Source organism: Chiloscyllium plagiosum, unplaced genomic scaffold (genome assembly GCF_037043375.1).
Source record: "Chiloscyllium plagiosum isolate Xiang-an unplaced genomic scaffold, Cpla_swu_hap1 HiC_scaffold_20, whole genome shotgun sequence".
Lineage (NCBI taxonomy): Eukaryota > Metazoa > Chordata > Chondrichthyes > Orectolobiformes > Hemiscylliidae > Chiloscyllium > Chiloscyllium plagiosum.
In genome coordinates, this window is record NW_028270158.1 from 2,193,728 (window position 1) to 2,218,954 (window position 25,227).

General features: G+C 48.0%; 1 protein-coding gene across 1 annotated transcript in view; it reads left to right on the top strand.

The window, feature by feature from the left end:
* The first annotated feature begins 1,835 nt into the window (after positions 1-1,835).
* syt17 (synaptotagmin XVII) overlaps positions 1,836-25,227 on the top strand; it is a 129,565-nt gene continuing 106,173 nt past the window's right edge. The window contains exons 1-4 of the mRNA XM_087998080.1: positions 1,836-1,948; positions 5,371-5,388; positions 5,903-6,051; positions 13,560-13,705. Of these exons, the coding sequence (XP_087854206.1) occupies positions 1,934-1,948; positions 5,371-5,388; positions 5,903-6,051; positions 13,560-13,705 (328 nt within the window). The 5' untranslated portion in view covers positions 1,836-1,933. The remainder of the gene's footprint in view (positions 1,949-5,370; positions 5,389-5,902; positions 6,052-13,559; positions 13,706-25,227) is intronic.

Here is a 25,227-nt window from a genome sequence, read left to right on the forward strand (position 1 = left end):
CTGCATCACACCCCCCTCCCCATCACACCCAATCCGCAACACACCCCCTCCCCATCGCACCCCCCTCCCCATCACAACCCCCTCCCCATCACTCCGTAACACCCCCCTCCCCATCACACCAACTCCGCAAAACACCCCCCTCCCCCTCACACCAACCTCCTCATCACACCCCCTCCCCATCACACATCCCTCCCCATCACACCCCCTCTGCATCACACCCCCTCCCCATCACACCCCCTGTGCAACACCCCCCCTCTGCAACACCCCCCTCCCCATCACACCCCCCTCTGCATCACAACCCCCTCCCCATCACAATCCCCTCCCCATCACACTCACTCCGTAACACCCCCCCATCACACCCACTCCGCAAAACACCCCCCTCCCCCTCACACCAACCTCCTCATCACACCCCCTCCCCATCACACATCCCTCCCCATCACACCCCCTCTGCAACACACCCCCTCCCCATCACACACCACCCTCCCCATTACAACCCCCACCCCCTCATACCCCCTCCCCATCACACCCCCTCCCCATCACACAACTCCTCCCCATCACACCCCCTCCCCATCACACAACCCCTCCCCATCACACTCCTTCCCCATTACACAGCCCCCTCCCCATCACAACCCCCTCCCCATCACACCCACTCCGCAACACCCTCCCTCCCCATCACACTCCCCTCCACATGACACCCATTCCGCAACACACCCCCTCCCGCTCACACCCCTGCCCCATCACACCACCTCTCCATCACACACACCCGTCCCCATCACAACCCCCCTCCCCATCATATCCCCTCTGCAACACACCCCCCTCTGCATCACCCCCCCTCTGCATCACACCCCCCTCCCCCTCACAACGCCTCCACCTCACAACCCACCTCCCCCTCACAACGCCTCCACCTCACAACCCCCTCCCCCTCACAACCCCCCTCCCCTCACACCCCCTCCCCATCATACCCCCTTCCCCATCACAACCCCTTCCCCATCACACCCCCTCCCCATCACACCCCCTTCCCCATCGCACCCCCGTACCCATCACACCCACTCCGTAACACTCCCCCCTCCCCATCACACCCCCCCTCCCCATCACACCCCATCACACCCCTGCCCCATCACACCCCCTCTCCATCACACCCCCCTCCCCATCACACACCCCTCTCCCCATTACACACCCCCCTCCCCATCGCACCCCCCCTCCCCATCACATCCCCCTCTGCAACACACATCCTCCCCACCACACCCCCTCCCCATCACACCCCCTGTGCAACACCCCCCTCCCCATCACACCCCCTCTGCATCACACCCCCCCTCTGCATCACAACCCCCTCCCCATCACACCCACTCCGTAACACCCCCCTCCCATCACACCGACTCCGCAAAACACCCCCCTCCCCATCACACCCACCTCCTCATCACACCCCCTCCCCATCACACATCCCTCCCCATCACATCCCCTCTGCAACACACCACCTCCCCATTACAGCTCCCAACCCCTCATACCCCCTCCCCATCACACAGCCCCCTCCCCATCACACACCCTCCCCCTCAAACCCCCTCCCCATTACAAACCCTCCCCCTCATACCCCCTCCCTCTCACAACTCCTCCCCATCACAACCCCCCTCCTCTCACACCCCCTCCCCCTCTGTGTGTGTATACACCTGTCTCTCACATTTCCTCCTCTCTCTCACACACACACGTTGCTGCTGTCTCTGTGTACCCCTCTCCCCCGGGGTCAGTGTGTGTCTGTCTGTGTCTGGGTGTGTCTGTGTCGGGGGGGGGGGCGGTGTGTCTGTGTCTGGGGGGGGGGGGGGGGGCGGTGGCGGTGATGCTGACTCCGGGAGGATCTCTCACTGCACTCAGTCTCTCGGAGTGACCGGGACCGCGATGCGCAGGACCGGCCTGGACACGGACTGAGGCCGGGGGGAAGATGGCGTACATTCAGGTAGGACCCGGGGGCGGGGGGCACCACACCCGGGGGCGGGGGGCACCACACCCGGGGGCGGGGGGCACCACACCCGGGGGCGGGGGGCACCACACCCGGGGGCGGGGGGCACCACACCCGGGGGCGGGGGGGGGGGGGCACCACACCCGGGGGCGGGGGGGCACTACACCCGGGGGGAGGGGGGTAACTCCCCCCCCGGGCTGCAGCTGGACGGTGCCGGCGGCAGGGAGCGGTTCCCAGCCGGAGCTGGAGCCGGCTCCGGGATCAATCCCGGAGTCTCGGAGTGAAGCTGCTGCATCAGCCTCCCCCCTCCCCAGGGGCACATCAGCCTGACCCCGGGGTCTCACACCGTGCACACTGACCACTCACACCGTGCACACTGACCACTCACACCGTGCACACTGACCACTCACACCGTGCACACTTACTGACCACTCACACCGTGCACACCGACCACTCACACCGTGCACACTGACCACTAACACCGTGCACACTTACTGACCACTCACACCGTGCACACCGACCACTCACACCGTGCACACTGACCACTCACACCGTGCACACTTACTGACCACTCACACCATGCACACTGACCACTCACACCGTGCACACTCACCGACCACTCACACCGTGCACACTCACCGACCACTCACACCATGCACACTGACCACTCACACCGTGCACACTCACCGACCACTCACACCGTGCACACTGACCACTCACACCGTGCACACTTACTGACCACTCACACCGTGCACACTGACCACTCACACCGTGCACACTGACCACTCACACCGTGCACACTCACCGACCACTCACGCCGTGCACACTGACCACTCACACCGTGCACACTCACCGACCACTCACGCCGTGCACACTGACCACTCACACCGTGCACACTTACTGACCACTCACACCGTGCACACTGACCACTCACACCGTGCACACTCACCGACCACTCACGCCGTGCACACTGACCACTCACACCGTGCACACTTACTGACCACTCACACCGTGCACACTGACCACTCACACCGTGCACACTGACCACACACCGTGCACACTCACCGACCACTCACACCGTGCATACTGACCACTCACACCGTGCACTGACCACTCACACCATGCACACTGACCACTCACACCGTGCACACTCACCGACCACTCACGCCGTGCACACTGACCACTCACACCGTGCACACTTACTGACCACTCACACCGTGCACACTGACCACTCACACCGTGCACACTGACCACTCACACCGTGCACACTCACCGACCACTCACGCCGTGCACACTCACCGACCACTCACGCCGTGCACACTGACCACTCACACCGTGCACACTTACTGACCACTCACACCGTGCACACTGACCACTCACACCGTGCACACTGACCACACACCGTGCACACTCACCGACCACTCACACCGTGCACACTGACCACTCACACCGTGCACACTCACCGACCACTCACACCGTGCACAGACCACTCACACCGTGCACACTCACTCACCGTGCACACTCACTGACCACTCACACCGTGCACACTCACTCACTCACCGTGCACACTCACTGACCACTCACACCGTGCACACTCACCCACTCACCGTGCACACTGACTGACCACTCACACCGTGCACACTCACTCACCGTGCACACTCACTGACCACTCACACCGTGCACACTCACACCGTGCACACTCACTGACAACTCACACCGTGCACGCACTGATCGTGCACACTGACCACTCACACCGCTCACTCAGTGCACACTCACACCGTGCACTGTGTGTAAACACTGAATGTGCAAACAACTGTTGCTCGGGAAATCTCAGCAAAAGCTCTGTCAGAAACCTCGCGCAGTCTCCGGCAGTTTGTCTGTCCGTGTGTGTGTGTGTTTTTGGCGGGAGTTCCCCGGGACCGGGAGCTGTGTCCAGGTTCCGGCCGCGGTTACCATGGAGACCGCTCATGCAGCCAGTTCCGCGGCCGCGTCAGGGCCCGGCCCAGGGACAGTGACCCCACCCCCACCCCCACCCCCGGGGGGCAACTGCCATAACCCCCACCCCCGGGGGGCAACTGCCATAACCCCCCAACCCCGGGGGGGGCAACTGCCATAACCCCCACCCCCGGGGGGCAACTGCCATAACCCCCACCCCCGGGGGGGGCAACTGCCATAACCCCCACCCCCGGAGGGGGCAACTGCCATAACCCCCCACCCCCGGGGGGGCAACTGCCATTACCCCCCATCCCCGGGGGGGGGGCAACTGCCATTACCCCCAGCCCCGGGGGTCAACTGCCATAACACCCCACCTCCGGGGGTCAACTGCCATTACCCCCCCACCCCTGGGGGCAACTGCCATTAACCCCCCACCCCCACGGGGCAACTGCCATTAACCCCCCACCCCCATGGGGCAACTGCCATTACCCCCCCACCCCTGGGGGCAACTGCCATTAACCCCCCACCCCCAGGGGGCAACTGCCATAACCCCCCACACCCAGGGGGCAACTGCCATTACCCCCCACCCCTGGGGGGCAACTGCCATTACCCCCCAGGGGGCAACTGCCATTACCCCCCCCCCCCACCCCACCCCCAGGCAGCAACTGCCATTACCCATCCCACCCCTGGTGGGCAGGTGCAATTACTCCCCATACCCAGCACCCCCTCCTGGGGCAACAACCATTACCCAGCTGCCTAGAAATCCCTCGGACTCAGCACCGCCTTCTTGACCTGCAATATTCTTCCTGACCTCTCTGCCCCCACCATTCCTACCATCCCTACCACCCCCACCATCCCTACCACCCCCACCCCCACTCCGGCCTATCATCCTCACCTTTACCTCCTTCCACCTATCGCCCCTCCCCCAAGTCCCTCCTCCCTACCTTTTTATCTTAGCCTGCTGGACACAATTTCCTCATTCCTGAAGAAGGGCTTATGCCCGAAATGTCGATTCTCCTGCTCCTTGGATGCTGCCTGACCTGCTGCGCTTTTCCAGCAACACATTTTCAGCTCTGATCTCCAGCATCTGCAGTCCTCACTTTCACCTCATCTGCCATTACCCCCCATCTCTGGGAAATTGCCATTACCCAACCCCCACCTCTGGGGAACTGTCATTACTGCCCCCACCCCAACAGTGCGTAACCACCATTACCCCCGTGGGCAACTGCCAATACCCCTCTGCCTCCTCCTGGGCATAACTGCCATCACCCCCTGGAGGGCAACCACTTTTAGTCCCAATTCACCAACTCTCTGGGGGCACCAATAGCCCTCCCAGTCATCCCCCATGGCAGCCCCGTTAACCCCCTGTGTGTGTATGTTTGGGGGGAACGGTGGGAGGGAGGTTGTTAATGAAGTGCGTGTGTCTGATTCAAACACTAAACTATTTCTTTCTTTCCCACCTCCATCACTCTCTAAAAGGACAGTTGGAACCAATAGACCAGGTGAGGCTGCCCCCTTGGACACTCCTGCTCCCACCCCCATCAGAGCAGGTCTCCAAACACACAGGCCCCCCATGGATGCTCAGAAAAACAGCATTCAGAGAAAACGTGGAGTGGTCACAGACCTGGGAGAGGGGCAGAGGAAAAAGGGGGAGCAGGGTGAGGGAGGGGCTGGGGTTAGTTGGAGAAGAGGGGCAGGAAGGGGGGGCGTGAGGGAGAGGAAAAGAGGGTGGGCGGACTAGCAGCAGATGAATGTGAGAGGAGCTCAGGGCTGTGAGCATGTGGGGGAGGGCGAGTGCAGGAAGGGTGAGTGTGGGAGGGAGTATGGAGGGCAAGGGAGTGTGGGGGAAGGGGAGGGAAGTGGGGGCGTGTGGGGGCAGGGGAAAGTAGAATGTGTGGGGGGTATGGTAGGGAGGGGGGTGAGTTCAAGGGACGGCAGGGGCGAGTGTGGGGTCGGAGGTGGGGAGGGGGTAATTGTGCGCTCTGCTCAATTTGTGTTTTCCCTTTGCCAAAGCAGGGCTTCCTGTCCAGAGTGTCAGATTTGCTCCTGTGCAGGTGGACGTGCAGGAAGTGCTGTGAAAAATGTTCAGACTGTAGCTGCTGCCAAGCCACTGAGGATGAGGTGGAGATTCTGGGGCCATTCCCTGCTCAGACCCCTCCCTGGCTGTAAGTCTCATCTTAAGTGGGTTCATTGTTGCAGCAGCCAGAGGCTCAACTCCTTTCAGCCCGGGTGCTGACTTCACAGTCTCTGGTTAATATTGTTATTAATGTTGTTGCTGCTGTCAATCCCCAGGCTGTTGGCAGTGATCCATTGGGATCTGTGTCATTTGCCAATCAGAAACACACTGGTGATGGTGTGTAAACTCGATGCTGGTTGTCTGTGTGTGTGTGTGTGTGTCTGTCTGTGTGTGTGTGAGTGTCTGTCTGTGTGTGTGTGTGTGTGTGTGTGTGTGTGTGTGTGTGTCTGTGTGTGTGTGTGTGTCTGTCTGTCTGTGTGTGTGTGTGTAAATCTGTATGTGTGTGTGAGAGTCTGTCTGTCTGTGTGTGTGTGTGTGAGAGTCTGTCTGTCTGTGTGTGTGAGTCTGTGTGTGTGTGTGTGAGAGTCTGTCTGTCTGTGTGTGTGAGTCTGTGTGTGTGTGTGTGTGAGTCTGTCTGTGTGTGTGAGAGTCTGTGTGTGTGTGTGTCTCTGTGTGTGTCTGTCTGTTTGTGTGTGTGTGTGAGAGAGTCTGTCTGTTTGTTTGTGTGTGTGTGAGAGTTTGTGTGTGTGTGTGTTTGTCTGTGTGAGAGTGTGAGTGACCAGGCCCTATTGGGAGAGCGCTGTGACTGCAATAGGGTTAGTGAGCAGCAGCTGCTAGCACCTTATCACCATCAAACATTGTTATAGCGAAGCTCCACACAACAACCAGTCACAGATACATTACTAACCAACTGAAACCAGTGAAGGTTTTACATCAGTACTATACGCAGATGGAGACTTGAACGTTTTACTACAATCTAGGAGATTTGAACAGGCCAAACTACAAAGTTGATGCTCCACAATTTTAATTTTCTGTCAGAAAAGAGGGACAACGTTTTCACACGAGGATGGTGCATATATGGAACAAACTGTCAGAGGAACTGGTAGAGGCAAGAATAATTACACCATTAAAAAGAAATTTGGCTAGGTACATGGATAGGAAACGTTTAGCAGGATATGGGCAAAATGCAGGACTAATTCAGCTTGGGAAACCTGGTCAGCATGGATGAATTGGACCGAATGGCCTGTTTCCAAGCTGTATGACTATATCCCAAGGTAGTTCATGAGTAGGAAGGGGATGGGCTGGGAATTATCAAAGGTGACACTAAACATTGAAACTTTATAGTACAGAGGGAGGTCATTGTGTCAGTGCTGGTCAGAACAAAGCCAGCCAGTCTAAACCCGTCCCAGATCTTGGTTAACCACCTTACCAGCTGCAGCACCTCACCCAAAGGACTTTCTAAACAGTCAGTGTTTCTACCTCCCCTGGCATTTCAGGCAAGGAGCCAAGGTCATGTTCAAAAAGGTGAATTTTTGTGGAGGGTTTTGAGGTGGGGTGGGGGCGGGAGGAAAGTGGGAAAAGTATGATGAGCATCATAGACAGACTCCCCTCAGTGAAAAAGCTACTGCTGAAAGCTATGAAGATGATGATAAACCTGGAAGAAGAGAGATACAGTAAACTGCAATTGGGTTGCAGCCTAAGAATAGGTCATTTAGCCCCTCAAGCTTGTTACACCATTCAATGGGATCATGGCTGATCTGTGGCCAAATGCTGCATACCTGTACCTGCCTTTGAACTATATACTTTAATGTATCTACTTATCAAAAAGTTATCCATCACCGATTTAAAATTAACAACTGATCTCGCATCAACTGCTACTTGTGTCAAACTGCATCCTAACATCTCTCCTGAACAGTCTTGCCCTAATCCTTAGACTGTGCCCGCTAGTTCTAGAATACCCAACCAGTGGAAATAGTTTATCTTTATCTACCCTGTCTTTTCATGTTAATATCTTGCAGACTTTGATCAGATCACCCTTTAACCTTCTAAATTCTAGTGAAAACAGACTTAATTTGTATAATCTGATTTTGTAACTTCACTTACTTCACCTAACAAAGGGATACAGTCCGAAAGCTTGTGATTTCAAATAAACCTGGTGTCATGTGACTTTGGACCCTGAAGTCCAACATTGGATAAAGGTCTGTGTGGGATTTATGTGAGAAGATGGAATCTGAGATTGTACAGTATGTGTGAGATGGTGAATTTGTGTATTATGTGTCTATCTCGGATATTTAGAGGTTATTATGTCCTGTTGTGAAAAGATACATGTATTTTAAAGTACTATTTCAGTCCTGGCTCTGCTACAACATGTTAAAATACATGTATTTAACAGCTGTCTTTAACTGTATAACAGAGCTTGTTTAATTTGTGTAATTAGTCTTTGAAACATAATTTCTTTCTAAATTCACTTTCTTATTTGTAGGAAATGCTATTTTGGGAGCAGGCTGACAATTATGTAACATGCCCAGCTATTTCCTGCAATGTGGAAAGAAATTCCCCTTTATTATCTAAGATTTTCTGAAAAAATCAGGAAGAGTGGAGCTATAAATTGAGGTGGTTCAGTAACTGTTACTGGCTGAAATGAATTTGGCAAATCAGCACCAAGATCAAATTTTCACTCCAATTCAGTCTAAAGTCATGTTAGCACACAATGATATTTGAGGTGTATTACTCCCACATAGCACAGGTGCCTTATACACCGGGATGCCAGTTGTAATTCAGACTGTACTTTTGCATGGACTTTGCTCGAATATAACTACTGTATGTCTATGCCAGTAATCCTTGCAGAATGCAATGGTTAATTTTCTCAAACTATCCTCAGTTCAAACTAAAATACTTATGGTGATCCACTGGTTCTTACAAATAAGTAATATCAACATTAACTTTGAATAACACTGTACTCCTCAACTTATCCAAGACACTATATTCAATGCTCTCTGTCTGATTGGATGTGTGTTTTCTGAGACTCCACAAATGTACTTTTTATAATGAAGATCACTTTGGGTCCAAGTTTGGAACCAATTTCTATGATTGGCACCTAATGGAAAGTGATCACATTTGGTTTGAAGTTATTTTGGATGCATTGTTTCACTTAGATCGAAGAGGAACCTGAGCAGTGAGTATAGATGGGAAAAGAACAGGCCAGTGATAGATCATGGCAGACTCTAGAAGTGACAGTATGGGTGTTAGACGTGAAGCCGTTGCAGGAAGTACAGTGACCAAGATTGAAAATGGAAAATTGGAATAAACCTTGGGGACCCATTCTGAACAGGAGGAGGAGGATGACAGAACAATAACAAGGCTTGTAGAGAGGTCAAAAGAATGAGAAGGGTTAATGCCCATTCTCACACTTACAGAGGATGGCATTTGTGAAGTTGATTAGGGCTGCTAAGTACTGGTCCAGGGTAGAAACATAATCGGACAGGTTCACACATGGAGTCAAGGGATATGATGAAATGGCCGAGGCATTGAACAGGTAATTTGTTGCCAGTCTTCACAGTGGAGGACACTAATAACATGCCAGTAATTAACAAAGAGATGAAAGTAGATGAGGACCTGGAAACAATAATCATCATGGAAGAGGTAGTGTTGGGCAAGCTAATGGAGCTAAGAATAGACAAGTTTCCTGGCCCTGAAGAAAGTGCATCCCAGGGTACTGAAAGAGACAGCAGGAGAAGTAGCAAATGCACTTGTGGTAATTTTTCAAACTTTGCTGAACTCTGGGGCAGTTTCAGCAGATTGGAAAACAGCAAATGTGATGGCGTTGTTTCAAAAGGGCAGTAGACAAAAGATGGGGAATCATAGACCCGTTAGCTTAATTTCTGTAGTGGGGAAGATGCTTGAGTCTATCATCAAGGAAGGAATAGCAAGGCATCTCGATAGAAACTGTCCCATTGGGCAGACGCAGCATGGGTTCATGAAGGGCAGGTCATGCTTAACAAATCTTTCAGAATTCTATGAAGACATTACAAACACGGTGGATAACGAGGACCCAGTGGATGTGGTGTACCTGGATTTCCAAAAGGCCTTTGACAAGGTGCCACACAAAAGGCTGTTGCATAATATCAAGATGCAAGGTATTAAGGGTAAAGTTTTAGAGTGGATAGAGGATTGGTTGACTAACAGGAAGCAAAGAGTGAGGATAAGTCTGGTTGGCAATCAGTGACCACTGGTGTGCCTCAGGGATTGGTGTTAGGACCACAATTATTCACAATTTACATAGATGATTTGGAGTTTGGGATGACTTGTAGTGTATCAAAGTTTGAAGATGTCACTAAGATGAGTTGCAGAGCAAAGTGTGCAGAGGACTGTGAAACTTTGCTGAGGAACATAGTTACTTTAAGTGAGTGGGCAAAGGTCTGACAGATGGAATACAATGTTATTAAATGTGAAGTCGTCCATTTTGTTAGGAAGAACAGTGAAAAGGAGTATTACTTGAACGGTAAAAAGTTTCAGCATGCTACTGTGCAGAGGGACCTGGGTGTCCTTGTGCATGAATCACAGAAGGTTGGTCTGCAGGTACAACAGGTAATTAGGAAGGCAAATGGAATTTGTCCTTAATTGTAAAAGGGATTGAGTTTAAAAGCGTGGATGGTCATGTTACAGCTGTATAGGATGCTGGTGAGGCCACACCTGGAGTACTGCATGTAGTTTTGGTCTTCTTACTTGAGAAAGAATGTACTGGCATCAGAGGGGGTGCAGAGGAGGTTCACTAGGTTGATTCTGGAGTTGAGAAGTTTGGCTTATAAGAACAGACTGAGTAGACTGGGATTATATTCATTGGAATTTATAAAAATGATGGGGGATGTTGTGGTTCTGTTCGCCAAGCTGGGAATTTGTGTTGCAGATGTTTCGTCCCCTGTCTAGGTGACATCCTCAGTGCTTGGGAGCCTCCTGTGAAGCCCTTCTGTGATGTTTCCTTCGGCATTTATAGTGGTTTGTCTCTGCTGCTTCCGATTGTCAGTTCCAGGTGTCCGCTGCAGTGGCCGGTATATTGGGTCCAGGTCGATGTGTTTGTTGATAGAATCTGTGGATATGTGCCATGCCTCTAGGAATTCCCTGGCTGTTCTCTGTTTGGCTTGTCCTATAATAGTAATGTTGTCCCAGTCAAACTCATGTTGCTTGTCATGTGTGTGTGTGGCTACTAAGGATAGCTGGTCGTGTCGTTTCGTGGCTAGTTGGTGTTCATGGATACGGATCGTTGGCTGTCTTCCTGTTTGTCCTATGTAGTGTTTTGTGCAGTCCTTGCATGGGAGTTTGTACACTACGTTGGTTTTGCTCATGCTGGGTATCGGGTCCTTCGTCCTGGTGAGATGTTGTCTGAGAGTGGCTGTTGGTGTGTGTGCTGTTATGAGTCCTAGTGGTCGTAGTAGTCTGGCTGTCAGTTCAGAAATGTTCTTGATGTATGGTAGTGTGGCTAGTCCTTTGGGTTGTGGCATGTCCTCATTCCATTGTCTTTCCCTTAGGCATCTGTTGATGAAATTGCGAGGGTATCCGTTTTTGGCGAATACATTGTAGAGGTGTTCTTCTTTCTATTTTTGTAGTTCTGGTGTGCTGCAGTGTGTTGTGGCCCGTTTGAACAGTGTCTTATGGGGGATCTTATAGAAACATATAAAATTATGAAGGGAATAGATAAGGTAGAAGTAGAGAGGATGCTTCCACTGGTGGGTGAAACTAGGACAAGAGGGCATGGCCTCAAAATTAGGGAGAAGCAGATATAGGACCGAATTGAGAAGGAGCTTCTTCACCCAGAAGGTTGTGAATCTGTGGAATTTCCAGCACAGTGAAGCAGTCGATGGTCCTTCAGCAAATGTTTTTAAGGCTAAGATAGATCTTTTTTTAACCATAAAGGAATTAAGGATTACGGTGAGAGGGTGGGTAAGGGGAACTGAGGCCACAAAAAGATCAGCCATGATCTTCTTGAATGGCAGAGCAGGCTCGAAGGGCCAGATGGCTTACTCCTGCTCCTGGTTCTTATGTTCTGTGAAAGTCCTGAGAAAGATGGGATCAAATTTGGGAGATAACATGTTGGAGAAGACAAGAAGGATGGATGGAGACTGATTTGTAAGGACAGGGCCAAAGTAGGAGTTTTTTGAGGAGAATAATATCAGGAGATTCAAAAGAGAGGACAAAGGGAACCCATTGTCACTATTAGATACCACAGGGAAGGAGAACAGAGGAGGAGTTGGGTGGTCAAGCGTTTGGTGAAAATAGAGTTGAAAGAGCCAAGGTGGAGGGGGTCAAAATATTAGAAGGGTGTGAGGGGAAATGGCCGAAGCTAGAAACAGACGCAATTTCTCATTTAGGCAGCACCCTGCAACATTATACCATCATACATTGTGAAATTCCTATATGCTGGGCGTATGTTGTAATGTAAATAAAGACTTAGTTATGGAGAAAACTTTTAGTACTAATTCTGCCTTAATTAGTTATTTTTATGCATTCATGGGACATGGGCATCACTGGCTGGGCCAGCATTTGTTTCCCGTCCCTAGTTGCCCTTAAGAAGAGGTGGTGAGCTGCTTTCTTGAACTGCTGCAGTCCACCTGCTGTGGGTTGACCCTCAATATCCTGAGGAAGGGAATTCTTGGATTTTGACCCAGCGACAGAGAAGAAACGGTGATATCTTTCCAGGTCAGGATGTTGAATGGCTTGGAGAGGAACTTGATGTGATTGATGGTCCCATATACCTGCTGCCTTTGTCCTTCTAGATGGAAGGTGGATTTGGAAGGTGCTTTCTAAGGATTTTGGTGAATTTCTATAGTCTTTCTTGTCAATAGTGTGTATTGCTGCTCCTGAGTGTTGGTGGTGGAGGGATGTTTGTTGATGAACCAATCACAATGCTGCTTTGTCCTGGATGGTGAAAAGCTTCTTGAGTGTTGTTGGAGCTGCCCCGATCCAGACAAGCGGAGAATACTGTCGAAAAGTGTGGTGATGGAAAAGCACAGCAGGTCAGGCAGCATCCGAGGAGCAGGAGAATCGACGTTTTGGGCTAAAGCCCTTCTTCAGGAATGTGGGTGGGTGTGGAGCAGTGGGGCAAGGGGGCTGAGAGATAAATAGGAGAGTGGGACTCTGGGGAAGGCGATATGTAGATGCAGTTGGGAGGTGATGGTGATAGTTCGAAGGGGAGGGTGGAGTGGATAGGTGGGCAGGTAGATAGAGAGGTAGCATGAAATATTGCATCACACTCCTGACTTGTACCTTGTAGATGGTGGACAGGAGGTGGGAATCACTGCAGGATTCCTAGCTTCTGACCTGCTCTTGTTAGGCATTGTTGTTTAAGGAGATACATTGTTTGTGTGTATGACAGAAATAATAAACATGGTTCAATGAAGTAAGTTGAAGGCCACATTGCAAAACTATTAATTTCGAAATCTATTTGAATTCTTAGCTGTCATTATAGGAAAATGTTCCATTATATCAGAGTGAGTTCAGGAATAACACTGACAGACGCCACCAAATAAATTTTTAAAGGCAAAATAACTTGGCAGAGCCATATTGAGCAAGGTATTTTGCAGAGTTGTATAAACCATTAAGTAAACAGTGTGCCATGAACATACTTTAGAACATAAAAACCTTTTTTTTTAAATTAAACAGAATAAATGATCGTAACACTGACCAGGAAACAGATGCTGAGAATGCTAACAGCGATCCTCCACCAATTCCCCAAGGCATCTCTCCTGACAGAAAGAGTTCCTCAGATACATCACGGTCCAGCTACAGCTTTACAAGACGAATTTCAAGTAAGATTGAGATGCATTAAATGTATTTCTATTTATGTGTTGTATTCAACACAGGACCAAAGGGAGACCATTAATCTCATCAAGAACTTTTTTTCTATTCAATCAGATCATGACTAATTTGCATCTTAGCTCAATCAACTGTTAATGGAATTAAAACCTGTTAATGAAGCAGAAACCAAAACACGTAGCTGTTCTTTGCTGAGAGTTTATTTACTTGCTTAGAATTCCAGCTCTCACCCCACATCCAGTATCCCAGTTGTCCCCTACTTCTGTGTGCCCAAAGACAATTAATAGCCATCACCTGGTTCTCTTAACATTTAACAATGTAATTGACAAGACAGCAACGTGTAACTGCTTTGATTTTTTTTAATAAACCCCTACACTACCGTTTAACAGCAACAGTACTTAATTTTTCCGCAGCACCCATGTCGTGTGTGTGCAGATGTAGAACTCAGTGATGAACAGAAAGTGCAGAAATCTTTATTAATATTCTACCACCAGGAAGAAAAGAAACACCCGAGTGGCCAGTGACAAGCAGAGCCCTTCACATCAAAGGGCAATGCCTAAATGATCAAACAGTGAAGGGGAGAGCAGGGATTAAATCAAAATAGAATCCGAGGGGGAGATGTAACTGCTTTGATTATTTAATTCCTCTCCTTAATGAGAATCCTTTGCAGTCAGGTTTGAAATTTTCAATCGGTGCTCAGCTGCAGCAGGCTTTTTGTGGAGATGTTTCCAGATTTCCATTCTATTTTCAGAAGTCTCAGATACACATGACCCCTAGTTGGCATCGCTCCAATTTTCAGATTCTGCCCTCTTCTTGTAGACTCCTTAGCCAGAGGAAATAGCTTCTCTCTTTATCTGAGCCATTAAATGCTTTTATTGACAACAGTATTTCTTTAATTTTCTACACTCAAATAGAGTCTCAAATACATATGGAGTCTATGCAACCTGTTCTTGCAAATCTTTAAATGCAATAACATGTTTGATTTGTCTAGTTGCCATTTTATTCTGAATTGGCCAGGCTGCAATAGAGCTGAAATGTAAGAACTAATGTTGATCTAGGAGTTATTGCAGATTATATTGTGCCTTTTACATTTCAATGACAACAGGCCTGCTTTCTCAAAGGGGGGGTAGAATTGTTCTTGATGTTCGATGTGTCTTGTCTTATGCAACATATATATTTAATAAAAATGTCTATATGTTGGTGTGATTGTATAGAAAATAATGAATGACTTGAAATGACTATATAGAATAAGGATGGTTAAGATTTTTATACAAAGAATAGGAAAGATTAGTTAGTAAATTGTAAAGAGGAGAAAGTGAGGACTGCAGATGCTGGAGATCAGAGCTGAAAATGTGTTGCTGGAAAAGCGCAGCAGGTCAGGCAGCATCCAAGGAACAGGAGAATCGACGTTTCGGGCATAAGCCCTTCTTTAGGAATGAGGAAAGTGTGTCCAGCAGGCTAAGATAAAAGGTAGGGAGGAGGGAATTGGGGGAGGGGCGTTGGAAATGCGATGGGTGGAAGGAGTCAAGGTGAGGGTGATAGGCCGGAGTGGGGTGGGGGCGGAGAGGTCAGGAAGAAGATTGCAGGTTAGGAAGGCGGTGCTGAGTTCGAGGGATTTGACTGAGACAAGGTGGGGGGAGGGGAAATGAGGAAACTGGAGAAATCTGAGTTCATCCCTTGTGGTTGGAGGGTTCCTAGGCGGAAGATGAGGCACTCTTCCTCCAACCGTCATGTTGCTATGGTCTGGCGATGGAGGAGTCCAAGGACCTGCATGTCCTTGGTGGAGTGGGAGGGGAAGTTGAAGTGTTGAGCCACGGGGTGGTTGGGTTGGTTGGTCCGGGTGTCCCAGAGGTGTTCTCTGAAACGTTCCGCAAGTAGGCGGCCTGTCTCCCCAATATAGAGGAGGCCACATCGGGTGCAGCGGATGCAATAGATGATGTGTGTGGAGGTGCAGGTGAATTTGTGGCGGATATGGAAGTATCCCTTGGGGCCTTGGAGGGAAGTAAGGGGGGAGGTGTGGGCACAAGTTTCGCATTTCTTGCGGTTGCAGGGGAAGGTGCCGGGAGTGGAGGTTGGGTTGGTGGGGTGTGTGGACCTGACGAGGGAGTCACGGAGGGAGTGGTCTTTTCGGAACGCTATAAACATTTACTATAAACTGACCGACTCCCACAGCTACCTAGGCTGCACCTCCTCCCACCCTGCCCCCTGTAAAAACGCCAGGTCATTCCTTGGATGCTGCCTGACCTGCTGCGCTTTTCCAGCAACACATTTTCAGTAGTAAATTGTAAACACTTGAGAATATTTGTGTACAGCGAATACATAACTCAGAGTAATCACCTGAAGTGGTTTGAAACAAGTGAATAAAATCTTCAAATAGTTTGTATGGCATCATGCCCTTTGAGACTTAAACTCATGCAGTTTATAGTTTACATTGATATCGAGGAATGAGCTGTCAGAGCTGACTTTGTGAGGTTTAGCTGTATGTTGAGACTGCTGGACATGGTGTTTATACATTGGAGTATGTTCTGCTTAATACTGACATGTTGCATTTTGTATCTTGCAATTTCAGAGGCGTATTTATATTAGTTATTTTTTGCTGGGATTATTTCTGTATTTCTATGTGGAACACCCTGTGTAATTAATTTCCTTTCATATTTTTGTCATTTCCAACTGCCTTTGCACTTTGCTGGTTAATCATTGCTAGACAGGCAGCAGGCTGGAAGAACACAGCAAGCCAGGCAGCATCATGAGCTGGAGAAGGCAACTTTTCGGGTGCAACCCTTCTTCCGGACTGGAATCGTTCAGGACAGGAATGGTTAATCATTGCTGCATCACAGTGTTTAGTTCTAAGATTGGAATTAGTGAATCCTTGTGAGGTTTTTTATTTATCCTGCGCAACATCGAGGTCCGAAAGGCCAGCAGTGACCAGTTCTGGAGGGGTTAACCCATGCATGTTCAAAGAGAGCCCAGACTGTGTATTCACTTCTCAATGTTCATTTACTTCTGCTTAGAGATCACATTGGGAGTGTCAGTGAAGACCTGACTTCACTGTAGGGACACTAATTGAGTCATGGCGTCATTTGGCAGGACAGACTCAATGGACTGAAGAGCCTATTCTGTACTATATGATTCTGTGATGCGCCTTGCCCTCACTTGGGGTCAAATAACATGTTTTCTCACTGTGAGCCATTTCAAGAGTGTTTTCTTCATTTCAGGGCCTCTGTTTTCATTTGCACCCCCCACCCCCCCCCATAAAGTGATGCAGTCATGAAGTAACAGCACCTCCTGTAATTGTGTTGCATGTTTTTTAAAGTGTTCACCTTTACTAAGATAAAACAGTACAAATAGCAATGATGGTTTACAGATATGAAACGTTTTAACTTGAAACCTATAAGAGAGATGTTTTAGTCAGTTTGTGAGAAATGAATCTCCGATACTCTTTTTGCAAACTGGTATAATAGAGGAAAGACTCAGATGATGCAGATAATTAAAATTTAATAGCTAATGAACTAGGCATGCGATTCAATTAAAAAATGGACAGCTCATCTGGTTGACACTCTGGCCTGGACCTGACCATCTCCTGTATCCTCCTCTGACATTGGCCACTGCTCTAGCTTCCAGAATCTCAGCTGTTTATTAGTTTTGGGAGGTCCAGGGACTGGCCAGAATAACCCCTCCTCCCCGCTCCTCTCACTCACCTTCTGCTTCTTGAGCATTAAGATTGGAGAGGAGTATGCCTCACCAGTAGTAGTTTGGCGCACTGACCTCTACACAGCTGAGGCCTGGCACCAACTCATGGACACTTCCTCTTACTGCCTCCTCGACCACAACCCCACCTCTCATCACTAAACTATCATCTTTCAGACATCCACAACCTCATCACCTCAGGTGATCACCCATCTACAGCCTCCAATCTCATAGTTCCAGAACACCGTACTGCCCAGTTCTACCACTTATCCAAAATTCATAAACCTGACTACCCCAGTCGACCCATTCTCTCTGCCTACTCCTGCCCCACCAAACTTATCTCCATATACCTTGACACTGTCCTGTCCCCCTTGGTCCAGGAGCTCCCCACATACATTCAGGATACCACCCACACCCTCCACTCCTCCGTGACTTTCCCTTCCCCGGCCCCCAGCTTCTTATCTTCACCATGGACATCCAGTCCCTGTACACATCCATCTGCCATGGTGAAGACCTTGAAGCCCTCCGTTTCTTCCTGTTTCTTCCTCTCCTGCCGACCCAACCAGTACCCCTCCACCGATACACTCGTTTGATTGGCGAAACCTGTCCTCACCCTCAACAGCTGCTCTTTCGAATCCTCCCACTTCCTTCAGACCAAAGGGGTAGCCATGGGCACCTGCATGGGCCCCAGCTATGCCTGCCTCTTTGTTGGATATGTGGAACAGTCTATCTTCCGCAGTTACACGGGCGCCTACCCCTCCTTTTCCTCTGCTACACTGATGACTGGATCACACCGCCTCATGCTCCCACGAGGAGTTTGAGCAGTTCATCAACTTCACAAACACCTTCCACCCTGACCTCAAGTTCACCTGGACCATCTCAGACACCTCCCTCCCCTTCCTGGACCTCTCCGTGAGCATCTCTAGCGACTGACTCAACATGGACATCTACTTCAAGCCCACTGACTCCCACAGCTACCTGGACTGCATCTCTTCCCACACTGCCTCCTGTAAAAACACTATCCCTTACTCACAATTCCTCCCCTGTATCTGCTCCCAGGAGGAGCAATTCCACTCCTGAACATCCTAGATGGCCTCCTATTTCAAGGACCGCAATTTTCCCTTCCACATGATCAACAATGTCCTCTAGTGCATCTTCTCCACTTCCCACACCTCTGCCCTTGAACCCCATCCCTCCAACTTCAACAAGGCTGCTCCTCAATTTCCATCCCACTATTCTCCAGATACAGCGCATTATCCTCCGCTATTTCTGCCACCAACAATCAGACCATGCCACCAGAGATATATTTCCCTCCCCAGCCCTATCAGAGACCATTCCCTCCGCGACTCCCTCGTTAGGTCCATGCTGCTCCACCAACCCACCCTCCAGTTCTGGCACCTTCCCTTGCCACTGCAAGAGGTGCAAAACCTGCACCCACACCTCCCCCCCGACCTTCGTACAAGGTCCCACAAGACCCTTCTACATCCCACAGAGATTTTCCTGCACATCCAAACACTTCATCTACTCAAAGTTTGTGCGAAGATTTGTAGCTCGGGTGCTCGATGTTGTGGTTCTGTTCGCCGAGCTGGAAGTTTTTGTTGCAAACGTTCATTAAGGTGAAGAGTGAAAAAGTTGAATCCAAAACCAAGGTCCTGAATCGAAGGAAAGGATATGAGAAGTGAGTTGGCAATAAAGGTATGTCCTCCGTGAACGAGGACATACCACAACCAAAAGGACTAGCCACACTACCATCCATCAGGAGCATCTCGGAACTGACTGCCAGACTACTGCGACCCCTAGGACTCATAACGGCACACAAACCAACAGCCACGCTCAGACAACAACTCACCAGAACGAAGGACCCGATACCCAACATGAGCAAGACGAATGTAGTGTACAAAATACCATGCAAGGACTGCACTAAACACTATATAGGACAAACAGGAAGACAGCTAACAATCCGCAGACATGAACATCAACTAGCCACGAAACGACACGACCAGCTATCCTTAGTAGCCACACGCAGACAACAAGCAACATGAATTCGACTGGGACAACACTACTATCATAGGGCAAGCCAGACAGAGAACAGCCAGGGAATTCCTAGAGGCATGGCATTCATCCACAAACTCCATCAACAAACACATCGACCTGGGCCCAATATACCAACCACTACAGCGGACAGCTGAAACTGACAACCGGAAGCGGCAGGGACAGACCACTATAAACACCGGAGGAAACATCAAAGAAGCGCTTCGCAGGAGGCTCCCAAGCACTGATGATGTCACCTAGCCAGGGGACGAACGTTTGCAACAAAAACTTCCAGCTCGGCGAACAGAACCACAACAACTTCATCTACTGTGTCTGTTGCTCTCGATGTGGTCTCCTCTACACTGGAGCGACATGATGCCAATTCGTGAAACATTTCAGGGAACATTTCTGGGACACACGCACCCAACAACCCCACCGCCCTGTGGCTGACAACCTCAATGCCCACCTCCCACTCTGCCAAGGACATGCAAGTCCTGGGCCTCATCTACTGCCAAATCCAAGCCACCTGACGACTGGAGGAAGAACGCCTCATCTTCCGCCTTGGGACCCTCCAACCACATGGCATCTACGTCAACTTATCACCCTTCCCTCCGCCTCATCCCAGATCCAACCCTCCAACTCGGCCATGCCCTCTTGAACTGTCCTACCTATCCATCTTCCTTCCCATCTATCTGCTCCACCTTCCCCTCTGACCTTTTACCATCCTGCATCTACCTATTGCCTTTCCTGACCCCCACACTCCTATTTGTCTCTCAGCCCCCTTTCCCCATCACCCGCACTCCTGATGAAGGGCTTTTGCCCGAAATGTCAATTTTACTGCTCCTCGTATGCTGCCTGAACTACTGTGCTCTTCCAGCACCACTAATCCAGAATCTGGTTTCCAGCATCTGCAGTCATTGTTTTTACCTAGTTGATTTTAACCCTACTGCGAATCCTCTTGCAAGGATGCCTGTCTTGAAGAAGTTTTCCTCCTCTCTCTACAAGAATCTCAGGGAGTCCCTCTCCCACTGCAACTCCCAGGTCATTTCCTCAGCCCTGCACTCTCTAAATGTCTAGTGTATCCTCTATTAGTTAGAGGAACCAAAACTGCGTGCAGTACTCCAGGTGTAGTCTCATCAAAGTCCTGTATAATTGCAGTAAAACACCCCTATTCCTGAATTCAAACGCTTTTGCAATAAAGGCTAGTATACTATTTGTCTTCCTAATTGCTTCCTGCAGCTGCCTGACTACTTTCATTGACTGGTGTACAAGGATACCCAGATCCCTTTGCACATCCGTACTTACCAACATATCACAATTTAAATTATTCTTTGCCCTTTTATTTTTCATACCAATATGTAAAGCCTCACATTTTATCCACATCATACTGCAACTGCCATGTGTTTGCTCACTTACTCAACTTGTCATGATCACCCTGAAGTGTCCTTCTGTACTCATTGCAGTTTCAGAAACCCACCTCATTTTGTGTTGTCAGGGAACTTGGAAATGTTGCAGTTGGTGCCCTCATTCAAATTGTTAGCATATATTGTGACTAGCCGGCATGCAAGTACTGATCCCTGCGGCACCCCACTAGTCACTTTCTGCCACTCAGAAAAAGACCCATTTATTCCCACTCTCAGTTTCCAGTCCATCGACTAATTCTCATTCCATGCCAATATATTCGCCCAATCGCATGTACTTTCATTTTGCCCACTAGCTTCTTACATAAGACCTACTCAAAAGCCTTGTTGAAATCCAAAAACAGCATATCCACAGGTTGTTCCTTATCTATTCCACAGTTAAGATCCTCAAGAATTCCAGTAGATTAGTTAAGTATGACTTCCCTTTGACAAACACACACTGATTTTGTCACATTCCATTCATGTTTTCAAAATATTCTGTTAATATGTTAATAGACTTTTGTAGTATACTGTAGCATTTTCCTCTTGTTGTTAGACCAACTGGTCTGTAATTCTGTGCTTTTTCTCTCCCTCCTTTTTTAAATAGCAGGGGTACATTTTCCACCCTCCAATCTGTAGGAATTGCTATAGAGTCCAGAGAATTATGAAAGCTGACCATCAATGCATCTGATATTCCCAGGGCCACTGAGGCATTCGGATTATCAGGCCTTGGTGATTTGTTAACCATTAATCCCATTACGTTCTCTAGCACCATACTTTTCCTAATACCTGTACTGATTTCTTCACTTCTTCCCGCTTACTATCTAGACCCTTGGTTTCCTAACATTTTGGGACATTATTACTGTCCTCTTTTGTGAAGACAGGCCAGAATATGTGCTCAATTCTTCTACAATTTCTTTGTTTCACCTTATATAATTTCCCCTATTTCTGACTGTAAGAGATCTATCTTTTTCTTCATTAATCTTTGCATCATCACACATTAACAGAAATGTTTATAGTCAGATTTTATATTCCTTGCAAGTTTATTCTCATACTCTATTTTCCCTTCCTTATCAATCTTTGTATGCTTTAGCTGACTTCTAAAATGCTCCCACTCCTAAGGTTTTAAGGTACTTCTGACAATTCCAAATGTCGTCCCTCTGGATCTAATACTAACCCTAATTTCTTTTCTAAGCCATTGTTGAGCTACCCTACTTGTTTTATTTTTCTGCTGGATAGGAATGAATCATCATTGTAATACATGCACAATTTTCTTAAATACCAGCTATTCCCTGTCAAATGCCAACTCTTTACTAAGATTCCCAATCCTTTATTGCCAACTCACTTCTCATATCCTTTCCTTCGATTCAGGACCTTGATTTTGCATTCAACTTTTTCACTCTTCACCTTAATGAAAATTCTGTCATTTTATGATTACTTTTCCCCAACAGACTCCATACAACAAGATTGTTAATCATTTCTCATCATGTATACATGCCAGAAAATCTCCCTCTGCATTATTATTGCTGGTTTGGTTTGCCCAATCTATATGTAGGTTAAAGTTACACATGATTTCAGTTGCACTCTTACTTCATGCATTTTTTGAATGCCCTGCAGCTGATCAGTGACATCTCTGACTTGACACTAGGGAGGCAACATACCATCCTGGAGACTCTTTTGTAGCTGCAAAACCACCTGTATGCTGCCCTTACAGTTGAATCCACTACTATTACATACTTGCCATTCTTCTTCTTCCCCTCTTCAGCAGCAGAACTACCCCTGGTGCCATTAAGTTGGCTCCCACTGCATTCCCTGCACACCCATCTCCCCAAACGATATCCAGAACAAGGGACTGCTGCACTATAGTACCTTCCCCCACTCTGCCTGGTGGTCATCTATCCTCTTTCTGCTTGTTCAGTCTTTACCTGTGGAGTGACCAACTCACTGAACGTGCTGTCCATGACAAACTCAGCACGCTGGCTGAATGCTCAGTACTGCAGCTCCAGCTTGGAAATGTGGATCACCAGTAGCTGCAGCTTCCTGTGACCATGACATCGCACACAGCACAGGAGGAGCATCACACAGGTGTAAGCTCTGCTGCCATGGCTTCCCTTTATAGCAAGCTTGCTAGTCACTCCTTTTTAAAAAAAACAATTATTGCAGGGGACTTTTTGCACTTGAAACAGTCCCACTACAATCCAGTGTCCCAAACTTATTTTGTTTCAGCTAATAGACTGCAGTACTTTAATTATAGGAAAACATACTTGGCTAACCCTACTCCCAATGCTTTCTAGTTTAGAGTTATTGTAAGATGCACCTTACGGATACAATCTCATACTCGTGCACAATCTCACCATGGGCCAATGACAAGTGAGTCAAAGTCTCAGCCATTATTTCCAATAGCTGTGGACTACAACATAAAAGTTCTGATGAAGGGTCACTGGACTCAAAACATTAACTCTTTCTCTCACTTCTGATGCTGTCAGATATGCTGAGTTTCTCCAGCATTCTCTGTGTTTGTTTCAGATTTCCAGCCTCTGCAGGATTTTGGTTTATTTACATGGAAAGGTGGAGGCTACCACAACAACTCAGACTTCCTAAGTGAACCTTGGTGCATTGCCCCCATGTTGCATCAGCCTGCAGAGTCTCAACGCTGTCAGTGTCGAGTTCCTCAATTGGTAGAATTTCTTTGGTGTATATTGGCAAAATTATATAATCAGCAATAACTACTGCCACTTAGCTAAATCAATAAAGTATTGCCTTTCATCAAGTTTGGTTATGCCATATAATAGTTATAATAGCTACAGAATTTGCAGTATCAAATAATAAAAATACTCCTGGGAATTGTTTCTCCTGCTATGTCTTGGTTCCACATCTCCTGTAGCCTGGTCAAAAAGTAAGAATGTACACTAGCCTCTCTATGCTATTCCACTCCGGAAGAAGGAATAAACAACAGTTAGATGTCTTTATCTCAGGATGGTTTAAACAGCAACACAATCTGTACTGTATTGCTGAACACCACTGGAGCTCATCCAGCTAATGCTGCTATGACTGGTTTACTACCTTCCTCACATGGGTGAGGAAATTTAACTTGAATGAGACATTTTCAAATTTACTCAAAGGACTGGTATGTGATTTTTAATGAAAGGTGTACTTTATTAAATGTGCACTTTATGTAATAGAAATAAGAATAAACTATAAAATTAATTGCTGCAATGGCTGCTCTGGTAGCAAGTGTAATGTGTTTGAGTGCTGATCTCCCCAGTCCCTCCAGTGACATTTCTATGTTTGAGAATTGCTTTGAATGTACTAAGCTGAAGGAGTGATGAATCAGAATTGGATCAGGTTTCATCTAGTAATAGGTAGCATCTATTAATTTAGATAGTGATCGCAGAACCAACAGTGTGAAGATTGGAAATTCAACTTTTACGTTGATAAGATTGCTGCAAAAACATTTTGTTCCTAAACATGACACAAAATGAATCAAAATTGCATAAAGTAAGGCCTTTTGTCTATTGACCTTATTTAAGATGTTCCTGTATTTTGGCAGATTCAACATCCTACATAAGGAATTAATGTGTAAAATTAAAATGCATGGGATTGGGGGTAGTGTATAGAAATGGATAGAAAATTAGTTAGCAAACAGGAAGCAAAGAATGCTTCTTCTAAATGGCGGGCAGTGACTAGTGGGATATCACATGGACTCTAGTTATTCACAATATACGTTAATGATAAGGAACTAAATGTAATGCCTCAAAATTTGCAAATGACACAGCTGGATGTGAGGAGCTTGCAGAAATGTTGCTGTGTGACTTAGTCAGGCTGAGTAAGTGGGCAAATGCATGGCAGATGCTGTGTAATGTAGATAGATATGAGGTTATCCTCTTTGGTACCAAAAATAGGAAGGCAGATTATTATCAAAATGTTGATAAGTTGAGAAAGGGGAATGTGCAACAAGACCCAGGTGTCTGTGTGCACCACCTACTGAAAGTTAGGGCACAGACACAGAAGGCAGTCAAGAAGGGAGATTGTATGTTGGTCCTCATACCAAGAGGATTCAAGGACAGGAACAAAGATGTCTTGCTGCAGTTATACAGGGCATTAGTGAGTCCACACCTTGATATTACGTACAGTTTTTGTCTCCTTATCTGAGGAAGAATGTTCTTGCTGTAGAGGGAGTGTAGCGAAGGTTGACAAAATTGATTCCTGGATGGCAGGACTGAAGTATGAGGAGAGATTGAGTTGGTTAGAATTGTATTCACTGGAGCTGAGAAGAATGAGGGAGGATCTCGTAGAAACCTATATAATTCTCGGACGAGACAGGTTAGATACAGGAAGGATGTTCTCAAAGCTGGGGAGTGCAGAACAAGGAGTCATAGATTATAGGTACAGGGTAA